Raw genomic sequence first — 18,478 nt, 5'->3', positions numbered from 1 at the left:
CTTATGTTTTATATTCATTTAGTCTATAAGTTAAAGTACATTTTAGAAAAAATTAAATTTAATCTTTTGTATTAGTATGAATAATAAGATTTTGCCTCTCCATAAACTTGAAAAACTAAAAATAAAAAATATATATTTTGTCTTACTAATTGTAAAATACAATTATTTTTAAAAGATAAAATCCTGATTATGTTTTAAAAGAAAAGTCAAATGTTAATTCAAAAATGCATTTGTTTAAACGTAAATTTTATAATGAAAATATTTTATAAAGTACTTGATTATTCAATCTTTTAGCTCTACATAATCTAGACACTATTTACTTATCTAACAAAAAATGCTTAAAATCAAAGAAGTTACTCCATAACTTTTTCATTTTATATTAGAAAGAAAAAATCTCACTAAATACTTTATTTGAAAACCGTAGAAAATAAGTGAAGTTTACTATTGGATTTAAAATACTTTTTCACTCAATTTAAACTAAGGGTACTTTCCAACTGTGAAGTAATAAATAGTTATATATAAATATCTTATTCTATATCAACTTTAAAAAATCATAAAATAAAGCTATCATCATTTGTATCAAAGTCTCTATGCAGTTTTCTAAATTGTAAAAGTACCAAAATGGTCTGGGTTAGGCTATCAAAACTAATAATATGTTCTCAGTAAGATAAACTAGGTTTAGCAATAAAACAGTAATCTTAGTAATTGTTGTTTTTAATACGCTTTCTTTAAATTGATAACTTTTTTACTGTAACTATATCAAAAGCTATACTTGGTTTAAAAAAGAGTTTTTAATATTTAATTAAAGCTTCCGTTTAGTTTCATATAAAGTTATTTTAGTTTTTTATAGTTAAATATTCATGAGAAATTAAACTATTTGTAAATTCAAAACACAATCGAAAATGCTTATTATTTTTAACCACATTTTTGAGCACATAAAGTGTTGAATTGAGTATCTAAAAAAAAGTACTTTTAGTATAGTTATTAATTAAACATTTTATAACTATTAAAAGCACTTTGTAAATAGATAGCGACTCAAGTATAAGGTTTATTCATCATCAGGTTCTTCCGTGTTGGACGCAAGCTGTTGATTTTCTTCGTCTGTTACATGACCTTGTTCTTCATCCGCGTTGGCATATTCGCCTTCTTGAGCTGCTTCTGCACTTTCCACAGCAGCTCCTTCATCCTCTGCTCCACTGTCACTTGTTTTGACATCCTGTACAACTTCCTTTTTTTGAACATCTACAACTTCTACATGCTTTGTATTTACATCTGTATCTACTGGTGGCTGTTCTTCACGTATTCGAAGCTAAATGTTTTATTTTATATTTTATGTAAATAATTATTAATCATTAATTGAACAATTAATTTTATCATTGCCGTCCTGTTAAAAATAATAAAAATTAACGCTTTTATAGAAAAACTTATATATATATCTAAAACATTACAATTTTTTTAAATTTAATTCACGCGTCTTTAATATAAAAGTTACAAATCATACACGATCATCAACAAAAAAAAAATCCGTATTGATTTATTATTAAGTAGATTAGAAATTTACGAAAAAAAAAAAAACTTTTGTTTTTGAATTATTAGTAATAATTTAGTTGAATTACATAAATACTTTTATTTGACATTATACTCAATGTTAGCATGATATTGTAATATTTATTAACTTAATCAATAGAATCTTGTAAATGAGTATTTCAAAATAGAATGTAAAACCTTAATAATTATCATACAATACTATTAAGTGACTTTAAACAGTTTGTTTATTCAGTTAAAAATATTTAATATCGAAATATAATGACCACACGTAAATGTACATAAAAACTAAAACTAATTATTTAATGTTTTAATTCAACGATAAATTACAAAAGAAGACTAAAAGCTACTACTTATTTTACTTTTCAATAACATATGTGTATTGTGCAACTTTTTAAGTACTAGGTTTTACAGGTTGACCTTACTTTAACACTTAAAGTTTTGCATTAAGTTTTCAAATCCAGATCTTAAATGTTTTTGTGATAAGGGCTTACACTTTTGTGGTACAAAATTTTATATTGTTTGGTCTACAATTTTATATTACCTAATTTTTTAATCGTGAACTCAATTTTTTTATTATATATAACTGTTCCAAAAGCTTATCAATAACATTTATTAACTACATACTATAAAGTTTAAACTTTTTCTGACACAATACTTTAAAATTAACATCTCTATTAAAGCTATTTCAACAAAAAATTAGGTAAAGTATTTTAGAAATATCAATACTAAAAACACAGCATTTAGATTTAAAAAAAGTGCTTTTATTCATAGCCACACATAAATCATTAAAATTTAGTATTTTTGAAAGATTTTTTGTAAGGTGTTGTTGTCTTATGAATTATAAAATTGGTGTAACTTTTGCATTGTAATAGTATACTTTCTAATTTGGAAGTTTTAAATAAATTAAGTGTTTAAAACTTGTTTGGGAAAAAGCTGTTGTTGAAATTTTTAACTAAAAGAACTGATAAAGTTGGTTTTAGAATAAATGAAACACGTCTTTAGTAAACTGTGTTTTTTTTGTCTGTAGTATTATTTATATTATTCTTGCTAATATTTCCCAATAAGTTCTAAAATCAGTTTTATTATTTTTAAGCTTCCATATGTGTTGCAATAAAGTTGTAACGTTGCCATGTTTTTCATGTGTGAAACTGCTTAGTGTTTTGTGTAACGTTCTTTGAATGATAACCATGTTGAGCCAACGTATGACTTGGTGTCATTTTCAGGTTTTACAGTCGCTCTATAAATTAAATTTTTTGTTAGGCATTTGCCATTGACCGGACATTCTTGTTTTTTGCAGTCACACATTCGCTTCATTTGCATGTCTTTTACGATTGTATGCCGTTGTCTAATTTTTTCATGTTTGGCATACAAAAGTAGGACACTTTTAGTGTCTTCCTGTTGAATTCTTTACTTAATGGATGGTTTCAGTAAAATTTTCATCCAGAAATAATTAGAAATCATTTCCCAACCCGTGTTGCTACGATTTTACAGAAAGGAGCATTGAAATATAGTACATTTTTTTTCTCCTATTCTCGTTCTTACTTTTCTCGTGTTCTTGGCTATAGGCTAACTTGTGACCGTACCCACTTGCTCTTAGAGCTTTCTGGTAGTGCTGGGTTGTTTCCATAAATATGCTTGGACTGCTAGAATTATTTTGCAGGCGTTTGTTCACTGCAACTGGGATATGTTTTAACACATGCTTTAGACGGTTTGATTTGCATTCACGTAAAGAGTATGCGCATTTGGTTTTCTGTACGGTTTGTAGCTTTCGTTTTATAAATGTTTATGTATATAGACGGTTATCACAAATAACTGTTCAAATTATAGATTTAATCGTTTGCTAACAAAAGATCCTAGTGAAACAAGTTCACTGGAATATAAATAAAAACAAATTATACAGTAATCTTTCTTTATTGTACCAACATATGTTTCTGTGTGTTAACGAATCAACACACTTCAACTGGGTTCTGTAAAAAATAATTACTGTAATGTGAGAAAAGAAGCATATAATAAATTAGGTGTATACATGTTTTCATTAAAATAAATTAATTTCTACAGATTTTTACAGATTAATAGTTAATAATAGGTAAAATACTTAAAGTTAAATCCGACTGTTATAAAACTATATAATATTTGTAATTATTAAGTCTAAACTAATGAAGTAAACTAAAATACCCAACAGAAAACAAAACATAATATAAACAAACCACTTACGAAAGAAATACTGATTCAAATTTATTTTACTGTTGTCAAGGATTGAATAAAATACGTCCAATAATTACGTGACAATATATATGAAGAATTAAGACAGCTATTTAATTTATATTATAAAGTTGGTTAATTTAGTTTTTATGTTTAGGAAAGTTGTAAAGCGCTTTAATATGGAAAGTAGTGTGTAATCTATTTTGAATAAAAATGAAACAACAACCATTAGTTAATGAATCAAAAAAAATTAACAACGGTAAAGACAATAAAAGCCACAGGAAACTTGATAAAACGTGTGTTTTATACATTAAATGTTTATAACGATTAAATCTAAAATTATAATAAAATCAAAGTTAGATACAATTAGGAAGTAGATTTAGTTTAAATGTAAAAATTAAAAAAAAAGCACAAAAAAAAACTTGTTATTAAGCTTACAAAGCACTGACCGATAATTAAGTTACAGCGACATACATATAATCACAATGACTTAAATTACATATACATTGCATATAATAGATATTAAATTAATTGATTGTTGTTTTATAAAGTAGCAGTCGGGTGTTTAAATTAAAGATCCCATACAGATATTTTAAGTATTTAATAATTAAACTTTTTTACATATGAAAGTTAAAATATAAAACAACAAGGTGGCCATATGCTATGTATAAACCTGCAGTAAAAAGACCTCTAGCTCTATTGGGCGTAGTAGGTAAAAAAACGGTTTATCTGTGATTTGAATACAGGCTTCCAATTAAACTTGGAACTAAACACATAAAGATGTGAAGAATTATAGTCGGAGGGTAAAGTTAATATATGAAATGTCGGAGAATAGAAAGTGTCATGTGTGAAGTAAATATATAAATGATAAATAAATAAAACTATATTTTACTTAGAAAATATAATGATATTAATATATATTAAGTGAATGTGTGTGTTTATGTGAAAGGTGAATGAAAAATATGGAAGGTGAGAAAGCGCCAAGGTGTTATTTAAAGAAGAACCTTCAGTTGTGTACACAGTTGTTTGAAATATCACGTTATTTATTTAGTAATTGTTTACTATCTTCTGCTAAAATTGCCATTCGTTCAAGGTTGCATATTTGGCAGATCTTTCTCGCGCTACTGATGTTATTGTTGGCGTGGTGAAGTATTTCTAACTCCATTCCATTTCTGGTTTGGTAAACAGAAATGTTGAAGTGTGTTGATTCGTTAACACACAGAAACATATGTTGGTACAATAAAGGAAGACTACTGTATAATTTGTTTTTAGTTATCACAAATATGCTTTAAACTTTTAAAGAAATTGTATTTGATTAAACAAGAATTTTATCATTTTAAAGAATTGTTCAGAACTATTATTTGATAAAAAAATTTCGACTGATTATTTAACAATATTTTGAATATAATCAAGTATTAAAAAGTTAAAAAGCCTTACACATAAACTGATCCTTCATCTTACAAGGTTTCTGCAGAACGAAATTGCCTGAACAAATTTTTATTTAGTGAACCTAGAATAATATTCTTTAAACCGAAACTAAATAAAGAATTTATAAATAGTCTTAGTATTTTTATTTCAAATAACTAATCAATTTACTACCAACCGTTTTAGTTCTAGTATAGAACTTTAATCAACTCACTAAGTAACTGAAATTGAAATTTTTCTTCAGAAGTAAAGCGTTGTACTGTAATTATTTTAGCTTATAACTTGTTTCATTTTCATTAGTTTACCATAATGTTTTAGTATGTATGAAATTTGTTTAAATATACTAAGTTAAAACTAATACTTACTTATAATGTATTCTTTTAGAATATAAAACATAAATTTGTGTATAAAATTTCATTAAAAACATATTTGATATGAATGTTGTCGTTGATAAGTATTTGTATTAGGTAAAACAGTTTTTGCCGAGTAAAGCTTACCTTATCTCGTATTTCAGAGTTTATTAATTAACAAAATTTAATTAAATATTTTTTTGTGTTAGCAACACAAAGACCTTTAAAAAAAAACTCTTTTGTACATAAATGTGTTTATATCAGTCACTTAAGATAAACACTTTAGTGCAGTAATGTAATGTTAAATTTTGATTTGTATTGAAATGAATTTTATAAACTAAATTCCTACAAAACTTTTTTTTTTCTAGTTTTGTTTTTAATCTCTTTAATGTTTATAACGCTTGTAAGTAAATTAAACTAACAAAAGTCTGTAGCAAAAAAGTAGAAGTTTTTTAAGGTCATTTGAATAGTTAAAAACAGGTGCAACAAATACAGGGTGAAGCAATAGATAGTTTCCGTTTGAAAAAAATATGAGAACAAAGAATACTTTTAAATAGCTCTTGTGATATTATATTGTGTATTATAATTTTTTTAATTTATTTTATTACATGTAAGCTCATTTATATTTAGGTATTTTATTCACATTTGTCAAACCAGCAGGAGATTTTAAAAGTAACAGGGGTGCGAAACCAATAATGAAAACATCTTTGTGACGTTTTTTTATAAATTTTTGAAAAGTGTTAACTTGGGAAAAAGTTTAAGAAATCTTATTCATAACTTTTTTAAAGCTTACCTTAGCTGTGTTCAAGTTCAAGTAACACAGTTAAAAACGGTGAAATATGTCTTTAGCAGAATAAACTTTTATTGCTTATTTTGTAAAACCAATAATTTCTTAAATAAAAAATAAAGTTGTTATTTTAAATGCTTTCATGTGAAAAATACTTAAAGTATTTTCTTAATAAAGGACAACAAAATTGTTGCATTGTCCTGATTTATATTTATATTTTAAGTTTTAAACTGTTAGCCTTACTTTGCTTGTAAAAAGAATGTTACCCAGATTAAGGGCATATAGGGGTCTAACATTTATTTTACAAAAAATAACATAGCTCTTATGTGAAAGCTTCAAATACAAACGACAAGCCAGTCTTTATAGAATTTAAAAATCTTATTTAACTTTTGAGATATTGTAATTTTTGTAAAAAGTTTCCGTAAAACGTATGGACCGAAAATGTTTCAGAGTCAATTATCTCAGAAATTTTAAAAATGACTATAAATCTATCTTCTTCATTTTTCAAGCTCAAGAGACCTCAAACTTTGAGAAATTGTTCCTTTTATAGTTTATAAGACTTATAATGTTGAGATTTTAAAAATATTAAAAAAATTCTGCATAAAATCTGTTAACATTTTAGCAATGGAATTTCTGTAAAAATTTAGGAGAAGATAGATTTTTAATAAAATAGTCTTTTTTCGCGTTTTTGGTTTGCGCCTTCTTTGCACACCAACTTTGTGGCTTATATCTTAAAAGTTACTTTTAATTTTTTTAAACTTTTCAAAGTTTCTGATAGCTCTGATAAAACTCTACAAAATAAGATAAAATTGTAAAAATCAAGGTGGACCCCCTATGCCCTTAATTGATTTTTAGTAAGAAGTGTAACTTTTTTATTCAAAATATTTTGACTTATTTTTGAGTTAAGACTTTAGTAAAAAATGTTAAATACCTTAAATATTAACTTACATTTAAAGTCTTTATTTTAATTCACATATAAGGATATTTGAACTCAAAAAGTAGGTATTTAAGGTCATGTATAATAAATACTAAAGTTTGCTACTGTTTCTTTAAAAATAATTGCAAAAAAAGGTAGAAGCTAATAAATACCAGAATACAATTTATAGCACTAGCGTGTAATTCTTGACTCAGCTTTTAAATTTAGAATAACTAATAGTTATAGCGTAGTCGTATACGTATAACATTTTAAAATATCAAATTGTAAAGGATGTTTTTTCAAAGCTTTTGTACTGCTAAAAAAAATTGCAGTAGTTAAAGTCTTATTATACTACATTAAGAAAATAAGACAAGAGACAACATTGATTACAATAAAAACATATTCGTCTTAAAAATATTTACCAACTGCGTTTTATTATAAAAAAGTTGAGGTCACCATTTTCGTAATTTTTGAAAGTAAAACAACTTTTAGAATTTAATAACATTTGTGTTCAACTTTTTAACTTAAATTTTTACTTTTAACTGATGAATGTAAGCGAAGATTTAAAAAACTTTTTTAAGTTTAAGCACCCAGTAAGTAATAGATTTAAGCTCTTGATTCTATGTATGATACTTTGTACTAGAGAAAACTGCTGCTTTTTAGTTTGATAGTATAAAAACTTTTTGTAACTTGTATGAGCCTTGAAAATATTAAAAACTACATTTTGTAAAATTTTTTACACATTTCATGACAACTACTTTTGAGGAACTAATGTAAAAGACTACATATATAATGCTAGAAAAGTGGTACATAAACACTTAGACTTATAATTTAAGCATCACTGATTGTACAAATAAAAACAGTTTTTCGTTTATTTTGTACCAATTTTTTTTGTAGCTTACATTAAACTATTATTAAAAATTTAAAAATATATATACAGTGGTTGAACAAAAAGGTACAGATAATCGTTCATAATAAAAAGTATTAGATTTATCCGCACATATTATTTTACAAACGAGGTTATTTATACACATGACTTAGAGCATTTAAAACATAAAACAGAATATAACAATTTGTAATCAAGATAACATTATTTATACACAAAAAACGTTTTGCTACTCATATTCAATTTATTCAAAAACTATATAAATAAAACAGAAGCACTTTTCACCTTTATTTTCATCTTCAATTTATAGTTAAATTATTTTATTAGACACTTATAAAATAAAATAATATTGACAACTCTTTTAAGTTTAAATTTGCATAGTTTAAGTTTTTATCTAATATCTATTATTGCTTTATTTGTTTATTTTAACATTTTACAACTTTTATTGATTATCATTAGTTTAATATTCACAATAAATTTATGTTAATTATTGTGAAATATGTTTTTTTTATGTATTTGTATTAGTCTTGAAATAAACTAAAAATTATCTATACATTAAAAGGATTAAAATGTAATTAAATATTGAGGTTTAAATATAAGTTATCAATAAGTTCAATAACAACCATAAAAATAAACTGTAGACAGTGATAATTTTTTTTTTCTACAATACAAAAATGGTAAAAACAAGCTTCTAAATGAACATAATTGTTAACAAGCTGAACATTTTACTGAAAAATGGTACTTACAAAATATAATCATGAATAAAAAAATTTACATAATTTACACAAAACTTAAAATTCAATTACAGTTGTTTGTGCAAATACAGTAACTAAGGTTGTAAAACTTTAAACAGTTTTAATAATTATAACCTTTCACTTAGAGACAATCATTACGTTTCTTCTTCTTCTTCGTCTTCTTGTTGATCGACCATAGCTTCAATTAGTTTTTCGTTGCTTTCAAATGAAATGACAGATTGTGATAGAGGGACTTCACCTCCTCCTGCTTGTTTAGGTAACAAAACGGGTGCTAGAGGTGGTGCTGAAGCTGTAATCTCAAAAACAGGAGGTGGTGGTGCTCCTCCCTTAGAAATTAAAACTGGGACAGAGGCTACAGAAGATGCTGTCATAAGTGGCTCATCCATATCAATCGAATTTTCAACTGCTACTGGTGCTTCTGATTTAGAGATTAAAACTGGGACAGGGGCTACAGAAGATGCTGTCATGAGTGGCTCATCCATATCGATCGAATTTTCAACTGCTACTGGTGCTTCTGATTTAGAGATTAAAACTGGGACAGGGGCTACAGAAGATGCTGTCATGAGTGGCTCATCCATATCAAACGAATTTTCAACTACTACTTTTTCTACATCTTCAGTAGTCACAGCTTCATTTACATCTATATCATTTGTTTCTTCTGCTAAAGAAACTTTATCTTCAGTAGATTCAACTCTATTTTCAGTTATAGCACCTTTTTCTTCAGTAGCTTCAACTTCATTTTCAGCTTCTACATCAGTCTCTTCAGCTAAAGCAACTTTTTCTTCAGTAGCTTCAACTTCATTTTTAGCTTCTACATTAGTTTCTTCAGTTATAGCAACTTTTTCTTCAGTAGCTTCAACTTTATATTCAGCATCTTCATTTGTCTTTTCAGCTACAGCAACTTTTTCTTCGGTAGCTTCAACTTCAGTTGAATCAACTTTTTCTACTATAACTTCAACTTCATTTTCAGCTACTTTGTTCGTTACTTCAGCTACATCAACTTTTTCTTCAATAGCCTCAATTCCGTTTTCAAATGAATTAACTTTTTGTTCAGACATTTCAACTTCATTTTCAGCCTTTATATTAGTTTCTTCAGTAGCTTCAACTTTATTTTCAACTTCTACATTCATTTCTTCAGCTACGGCGTTTTTTTCTTCAGTTGCTTCAACTTCATTTTTAAATTCTACATTAGTTTCTTCAGCTACAGTAATTTTTTCTTCAGTAGCTTCAACTTCATTTTCCGCTTCTACATTACTCTCTTCAGCTACAGCAACTTTTTCTTCAGTCGCTTCAACTTTATTTTCAACTTCTATATTCGTTTCTTCTGCTATAGCAACTTTTTCTTCAGTAGCTTCAACTTCATTTTCCGCTTCTACATCAGTCTCTTCAGCTACAAGAACTTTTTCTTCAGTAGCTTCAACTTTATTTTCAACTTCTATATTCGTTTCTTCTGCTATAGCAACTTTTTCTTCAGTAGCTTCAACTTCATTTTCCGCTTCAACATTAGTTTCTTCAGCTACAACAACTTTTTCTTCAGTAGCTTCAACTTTATTTTCAACTTCTATATTCATTTCTTCAGCTACAAAAAATTTTTCTTCAGTAGCTTCAACTTCATTTTTAGCTTCTACATTAGTTTCTTCAGCTACAGCAACTTTTTCTTCAGTAGCTTCAAGTTCATTTTCCGCTTCTACATTACTCTCTTCAGCTACAACAACTTTTTCTTCAGTAGCTTCAACTTCATTTTCCGCTTCAACATTAGTTTCTTCAGCTACAACAACTTTTTCTTCAGTAGCTTCAACTTTATTTTCAACTTCTACATTCATTTCTTCAGCTACAACAACTTTTTCTTCAGTAGCTTCAACTTCATTTTCCGCTTCTACATTACTCTTTTCAGCTACAACAACTTTTTCTTCAGTAGCTTCAACTTCATTTTCCGCTTCAACATTAGTTTCTTCAGCTACAACAACTTTTTCTTCAGTAGCTTCAACTTTATTTTCAGCTTCTATATTCATTTCTTCAGCTACAACAACTTTTTCTTCAGTAGCTTCAACTTCATTTTCAACTTCTACGTTCATTTCTTCAGCTACAACAACTTTTTCTTCAGTAGCTTCAACTTCCTTTTTAGCTTCTCCATTAGTTTCTTCAGCTACAACAAGGTTTTTTTCAGTAGCTTCAACTTCATTTTCGGATTTTCTATCTAAAACGTTTGATTTTTCAATACTTTGGTCATCTTTTAATATACTAGGAGCTTTGAAAAAATTGTCTTCAACCCTATCTAGTGATGCTGCTAACACTCCTGAAGCTATAACATCAGCTGAAATTTTCTCTGCTTGTTCCTCCACTTTTGTTTCAAGTTTATTTCCAACCAGCGTAATATTGCTTGATGCAACGCTAGAAGAAGAGTTGTGCCTACGCTCAACTCCACTTACTAAGTTTTCAACTGAACTTTTTTCTAAATGAACAAACTGCTGTTCAATAATCGGAGTTTTTTCAACTTCATCATTTTCTGTTGTATCTTCTATCTGTATATAGACAACATATTTGAGGTTTTACAAAGTGACCTTTGTTAAGTTTGTTTTAACGTCAAAGCAAAATAACAAAGAATGTCGCATGCACTTGATTAGGGTATCTCATTCTAGCTAATTGTCAACAAATTGAGGACTAGCTCTTTTTCTACTCTATATTACATACTCTTCAAAACTTTACAAAAAATACTAAGGTATGTAAATAATTAAAAATTGTTCAAAAAAGTTTTTTTATATGTTTTACTACAAAAGTACTAAATTTAAGTACTACGACTAAAACTAAACATACATAATAAACTATACAGTATAATTTGATAGATAGTATATTTTTTCAAAGCTTATGAAATGTAAAAAAAACAAGCACTAAAAGACATAATGGTTTACAAGCAATTAAAGTACAAAAAGTAGTTATCTCTAACCAACACAACGTTCTTAAGCAACAAAAATAAGTAGTTTAAAAACGTTGTACAAAAAAAAGGTGTCTTTAATATATAAAAATTACAAGTTGTACATAAATAAAATAAACAAATACAAAAGCTAAACTTAAACGACTTCAAAGAAGTGTTTGAAAAATTAGAATAAATTAATTACTAAATAAAATTCAAGTTGATCAAACATTATTTCTTCTACTTAGTTTTCATGCATATTAAACATAAACTAAAATTGTATATACTCTTTTATGCATGTTAGCTTAAATTATGCATGTTATTTTCGATACTAGGAAGTAAGAAATGTACTTCATTTTTATATCTACAACATCAAATATTTCACACGCTTAATAAAAGTTTATAGTACGAAAAAAGTAGTTTAAAGTAGCATATACTTATTTAAGTTGGAAATTTAACTGATGAGTGCTAACTAATAAATTTTGATACACTTTATTTAAAACAAATAAATAAATAATACTTGCTCAAGAACTACAAATTAAAAGTTATTTAGTGAACTTATCGACTTAACATCACATGTGTATTATTCTACTAAAACATCAATGGTATAAAGTTGATAACTCATATTATACATATTTTAATTACAGTACTCACTGAATGTTAATAGACATAAAGTAACATCTACAACAAAAGCCAATTACAGACACCACTAAAATCATGCACACAAACTAAAAACATTTTTGTTAACTAGTTTTAGGTAGTCATTTATAAAATATTTTGCTAAAATTAAGTCGTGATTTCTAATATTTTACTTTAGATGTTTAATTAAAAATGTATATTTCTATTTTTTAGAACCATATTTACATTATAAACTAAATGAATTTATTAACAGCTTACTTTCGATAGTAAAATTGAAAACTTTGTCTAAAAGTATCTAATTTTACTAGAGTAATTTGAAACCAACAAACTTATTTGCTAAATGATCTTAAAATTATTTATAATTTTAGAAAAAACCTTACAGACCAAATTATTTCTTTCTTATCTTAAAAGTTTATCCAAATTGTTTCTTTAGCTTATTCTGTATAACTTAAATATCATTTGCTAGTGAATTTGGGTTATTTTTTTAGTACCATAACTTAAATACATATTTTTATTAATTTTACAATATTAGTTTACACAACTTAATATTCTTGAAGTTTTTTATTAGGATACTAATTGGAAATCTGTATCAGTATTAATAATATAATCAATTTCATTTTAACTTGAAAACATTTATTTTGTAAACTATAGTAGTCTTAATTTGAATTTTTTTAAAGTTTTAACTTAATAGTATGTACAACAAATGTATATGAAATAAAAAATAAAAACTAACAAAAATATTATTCATAAACCTTGGTTTTGCTTTTTTAAACACCTTAGCTGAAAGGTTTTTTTTTTCAATTTAAAGTACAATAAGCAGTAATAAGATATTATAAAGCCTTTGCAAAACTAAAATGCTTTGCACATAACTATACTTTCAAAAAAATTATATATGTTATAAATTGAAAAATTAACCTTAGGTAAAATTTTAGATACTAACAGTTTTAGTCAATTGTTCAATTTGATTTAAGTAGTCTTGTTCTTTTGCAATTGTCTGTTTAATTTCAGCATCTTTTACTAGTTCATCAAGTTCGGCTTTTTCTTTTTCTAGTAACTCAGTTTGCTGTCAGAGTATTTTAAGCATAAATGAAATACAGAAAGTGTAGTTTTATAAAGCTAACAAACTTTTAAACTCATCTTAACTTCAAATTTAATATTTAATTTTGTTAAGGCCAGGTACTTAATAAAGAATTATATAAAGTTATCTCTTAAATGAGGGTAGCTGTCAAAATTGCACAAGGAGACAAAATTGCATAAGGGCACAAAACTGCACAAGCAGACAATTTTGAACATGACATTTTTGCACAGACTGATTTTGTTATTATTTTTTTTTTTTAATTTCATATTTTTTGTTTATCTTAGTTTTTTTATTATCACTTATTATTTTTTTACTATCGCTTGTACTCTAACCCTTTGTCAGTAGCTTTTTTTTTTTAATTTTTCATTTAGTGTTTTTTCTGTTTTTTTTATTTTTTCTTGTGCAAAAATTACCATCCATGCAAAATTTTAAATCGTGCAAAATTGACCCTTAGTACAAATTTGTCGTTGTGCAATTTTATCCCATTGTGCAATTTAGTAACCTTGTGCAAATTTTGACCCATTCCCCTTAATGAAGCTTCGAGTATTAACTACATGTAGGCTTCTATACAATAAAATAATTGAAATAGATTTTTGAGAACAAAGTCATTTTTGTAAATTCAGATACAAACATGGACAGCAATTTTTTACTGCAAATTTTCTTCAAAGCTTAAAATTTTAATAAAAATAAACCTAATCTAAGGAGCTAAAACTTTTATAGAAAATTCTATTAATAATTCAAAGCATTTCACATGTTCAATTGTTTTAATTAAAAAAACTGGAATTAAGTAACAGAAAAATAAGGTTTTGCAAAAATAAAAATTTTGGGTCGATTATTAAAAAAGTAGTAACTGTCTAAGTGCTAAAAATTTGAAGAAGTATGTTTCAAATGAAAAAGATAAAAGAATTTAATAAATAATAAAATATTTTTGGATTTTTAAGTTCCACCTTCTATTAACCTATTAATCACAAACTTTGATCCATTTTATCTCAAAAGTTACTTTTAATTTTTCTAAGCAGTTAAAAGTGTCTGAAAGCCAAGTTAAGACCTTACAAAATAAAATCAACTTGTAAACACAAGCTTGACCCCCCATTTATGGCTTTAAATACTTACTTAGTTTAACGTTTTGCTGTAAGTTTATACTTACAATTAAAGTAAAGACTATTGTATTCATACTATCATGTGATTTTTTTCCCAACAAACAATGTTCTAAAATAACAACATAAGTTTTTGCAAAAAAACATTACATATTAAGGGCATAGGGAGTTCAACATTCTTATTTACAAAAATTAACATTGGCCTTTATTTTAGAGCTTAGATCTTATAATACAAGATACTTTTTATAGAATAAAAAAATCATTATACTTTTGAAATATAACAAACTTTGTAAAAAAAAATTGATACAATTGTAAGAAATAAAATTTTCAACGCCAATTTTCTCAAAATTTTGAAAAAATTATTAAAAATCTATCTCCTCTTTAATTTTTAAAGCAATTTAATTCAAAATTTAAGAAAATTTATTTTTCAATATTACAAATAAATAACTTTTATGAAGCTGATTATTGAAAAGTTATGACCAAAATAAAAAAAATTCTTTGTATATTAAAAAAGAAAAATATATTTTACAAAAAATTAAAATTCTGTTTTCTACAAGTTATTTGAAAATTATTTAAGATTACTCTGAGAAAGTTTTAAAACAATTGCTCAAAGATTGAAGGATATAGATTTTTAGTGATTTAGTCTATTTTACCCTTTCAGTTTGCGCCTCCCATAAAGAACTTATTTAATGCTCTAACTTTGCTTATATCTCAGGTTACTTCAAATTTAACAAACAGTAAAAAGTAACAAGTAGCTTATGGGCATAGAGGGGGGTTCACAATTTAGTCTTTTTTAGTTGAGATTTAACTTAGCTACATGATGCTTTTTACAGATTTTTAAAACTCAAAATATTTTTTGAAATATAGCTGGTCAAATCCAGAGACTACAATGTGTTCCTTGTGGGAGGTGCAAACTAAAACGGCAAATAACTAGAAATCACTAAGAATTTATCTACTTTTTAGAATATTTTATTGGAACAAAATTTTAAAAAAAATTTAAATTTTATGACAACAAAACAAAAAAAAACTTTTGACAGAACTTTCTAAATATTGCAAGGAACATTTCCTGAAAGTTTCAGGTAGTTATCTCAAAAAGCTTAGGAGGAAATATATTTTTAGTGGAACAGCCTTTTTTGCAGTTTTAGTTTGTGCCTCCCATAAAGAACCTATTGTTTCCTCCGACTTTGATCGGCTATATCTCAAAAATTGTTTTGAATTTTTTTAATCTGTAAAAAGCATCTTGTAGCTTAGTAAAAACTATATAAAATAAGATCAAATTGTGAAAATAGTGATTTATTCCCTACACCCTTATCTTATTATGTAAAAAATAAGACTAAATGTTTTACTAAAAAAAAAACTTCAGAATACACATGATGTTTGCAGAGAAAACTTCAAAAATGCTTATTTTTAACTTAGTATAGTAGGGATCTTATACCTTGTTTTTTTACAGTTTTATCTTGTTAGATAACTTTTAGTGTTTTTTAAATGCTTTTTAATACTTATTAGAATAACAAAAAAAATTTTTGAAATATATACAAGTACAAGAATTAATAGGTCTTATACTGGAGGTGTAAACTTAAAATGTAACAAAAAATTAGTTTGTTCCAGGTATACCATGTTTTAGAATTTTAAAGCACTTGTTTCAAAAACTTTATTTTAATTAGTTACTAAATATTTTGTGCTGCATTATATATTAAGGCCATAGAAGGAGGGTAAATCTTTTATGTTAGAACTTGATCTTATTTTGAGGAGATTTTATCTAATCTACAAGTTGTTTTTTACAGATTTTTAACATTCAAATTAATTTTTGAGATATAGCAGGTTAAAGTTGGAGATTGCAAAAGGTTTCACATAGAATGAGAAAACTAAATTGGCAATTAAATAGAAAAAAAAATTATCTCCTCCTAAATTTTTTGAGACAAAAACCTCAAATTTTCAGGAAATGTTTCTTGCATAATTTAAAAAGTTCTGTAACATAAAACTTTTGATAATAAAAAATGTTTAAACTTTTTAACAAAGAAGCAAAGAAAATGTTTTTTTGTTTATTTTTGAAAAAAATATTCAAATTTATAACAAATCCTTAAGAATTTTTTTAACTACTTCAATAAATATTTATGGAAAATTTTAGGTATTTACTCAAAAAACTTAGGAGATAGATTTTAGTTGTTTCTTTTTATTCACTGCTGTAGTTTTCTCCTCTCATAAGCAACCTATTGTACTCACAAACTTTAACTGGCTATAGCTCTAAATTTAGTTTAAATAATAATTTTAAAAAGTTTTCAAAAATCAGTAAAGATTAACTTAAAGCTTAGTTAAAACTTTACAAAATAAGATCAAGCTGTATAAAATGTTATTTACCTTTTAGCCTTAAACCAAACAATATTTTAAATAGAAGTTAGTTTAAAATATACCAAGTTTTAAAATAAAAAATGTTGAATAATTTTAAATAAAAAGCTTAACAAGCTTTAAAAAAAAAGCCTTTATAGAAAAACTACCTTTTTATTTAACTCTTGCAATTCTTTATATTTGTACAGATATTTAGCAAGGTATTCAATTGGATCATGAGGGCGTTTTTCAACAATTTCTGCTAGTGCTTCTTTTAAACAGCTTCCAAGATGGGCTTGAAGATATGATGAATCCATAAATCTTTAATTAGTGATATTTTAAATGTCAGCAATAACCTCAGCCTTATAATTCAAAAGTAGCTGCACATGTTCCTATAGTAATTTCAGCTTGTTTAATTTTGACTAAAATGGTTGATAAAAAAAACTTGATCAAAAGAACTAACAATGCAGGTCGAAAATATAGTTTCAAGGCTAGGACGTAGCTAGCTCGAAAAAGTTACAAATCTGTAAACTCAAAAAAAAAAAAGGACAAATATTGACGTAAAAGAAGGAAGAGGGAAATTTTTACTAATTCTATTGCTACTGTTTTATATATTAAAGTATGCAAACATGTTAAACTTCAAAAATAAATGGAATTTTGATGTATGAGAAATAACTGCATACAATCTAATTTATGTTGCTTTGCTACACATCAGTGGCATCGCGTGGTATTTTTTCAAAATGCTGAAAAGATTTTTTTTAAATTGCCGCGACTTTGAAATTTTATTTTGAATTAAATTTATACTTTTTTACATTACAACTACATCAAATTCTCAATGTAACAAAGTATTTATTTTCTGAAGAATCTATAAAAAAGATTATCTTCTAAAATACTTTATTTTTATAGTTATAACTTTTTTTAAAACTAAAACTATTCTAGTTTTCAAGATTCTCCTGCTCGAACTGCCCATCCTCGAGTTCTCCTTGCTCGAGTTACCCCTGCTCGAGTTATTTTTGCTCAAGTTTTCCTTTCTCAAGTTGTCCTTGCTCGAGTTGCTTCTGCTCGAGCTCTACTTGTCACTACCTATCTTATTGTTCTCGCGTTAATTTTAAACAACGAAAGATCATGATTTTTGTTTCACATTTTTTTTACATTAAAAAAATTATAGCTTTGAAAGGATTTTTTACAATGCACTTCTTTTTGATGAAGAGAATCTGAGAATGTATATAACTTAAATGTACTTATATTGTTCAATTTCTTGACATTAAAAGTTCTGAAGAATGTTTATGTTCCATAATTATCTATCAGAAGGGAAAAACTAAATACAAAAAAAAACTTAAAGCTAAGAAAGCAGGGTCTTTTTAAGCTTAAGAATTGAAAAAATAATCTTTTTTTTAATTATCACCGTTAAAAATTTAACTGATTTACTATGTATTTAAATAACTTTTGTATCAATAGTTAATTTTAAATATATAAGGAAACTTATCAAAATTCTTATTTAAAACTTTAAAGTATTTCAAAGTAAAACTAGCTGGAATAAAAACTATATAAAATATAAA

At 25.9% G+C, this 18,478-nt stretch overlaps 1 protein-coding gene across 1 annotated transcript; it reads right to left on the bottom strand.

Annotated features, from left to right (window-relative positions):
• Positions 1–8,809: 8,809 nt before the first annotated feature.
• LOC145849726 (uncharacterized) lies at positions 8,810–17,271 on the bottom strand. The gene is made up of 3 exons (XM_082954762.1): positions 17,090–17,271; positions 13,360–13,482; positions 8,810–11,391 (listed from the first exon to the last, which is right to left on the bottom strand). The coding sequence occupies exons 1-3, from the start codon at positions 17,234–17,236 to the stop codon at positions 9,004–9,006; spliced, it is 2,658 nt and encodes an 885-aa protein (XP_082810888.1). The 5' UTR covers positions 17,237–17,271; the 3' UTR covers positions 8,810–9,003.
• Positions 17,272–18,478: the final 1,207 nt, after the last annotated feature.

The sequence above is a fragment of the Thalia democratica genome, chromosome 2 (genome assembly GCF_965202585.1).
Source record: "Thalia democratica chromosome 2, ktThaDemo2.hap1.1, whole genome shotgun sequence".
Classification (NCBI taxonomy): domain Eukaryota; kingdom Metazoa; phylum Chordata; class Thaliacea; order Salpida; family Salpidae; genus Thalia; species Thalia democratica.
The sequence above is the reverse complement of the archived record's forward strand: the minus strand, read 5'-3'. Positions and strand labels throughout refer to the sequence as shown.

Bases quoted from the DNA above. Each gene is read 5' to 3' on its own strand.
- LOC145849726 (XM_082954762.1), bottom strand. From the start codon at position 17,236: ATGGATTCATCATATCTTCAAGCCCATCTTGGAAGCTGTTTAAAAGAA. The intron at 13,483-17,089 runs GTAGTTTTTCTA...ATACTCTGACAG, and splicing joins TGCAAGAGTTAAATAAAAAG to CAAACTGAGTTACTAGAAAA. The intron at 11,392-13,359 runs GTTAGTATCTAA...GTCTATATACAG, and splicing joins TTGAACAATTGACTAAAACT to ATAGAAGATACAACAGAAAA.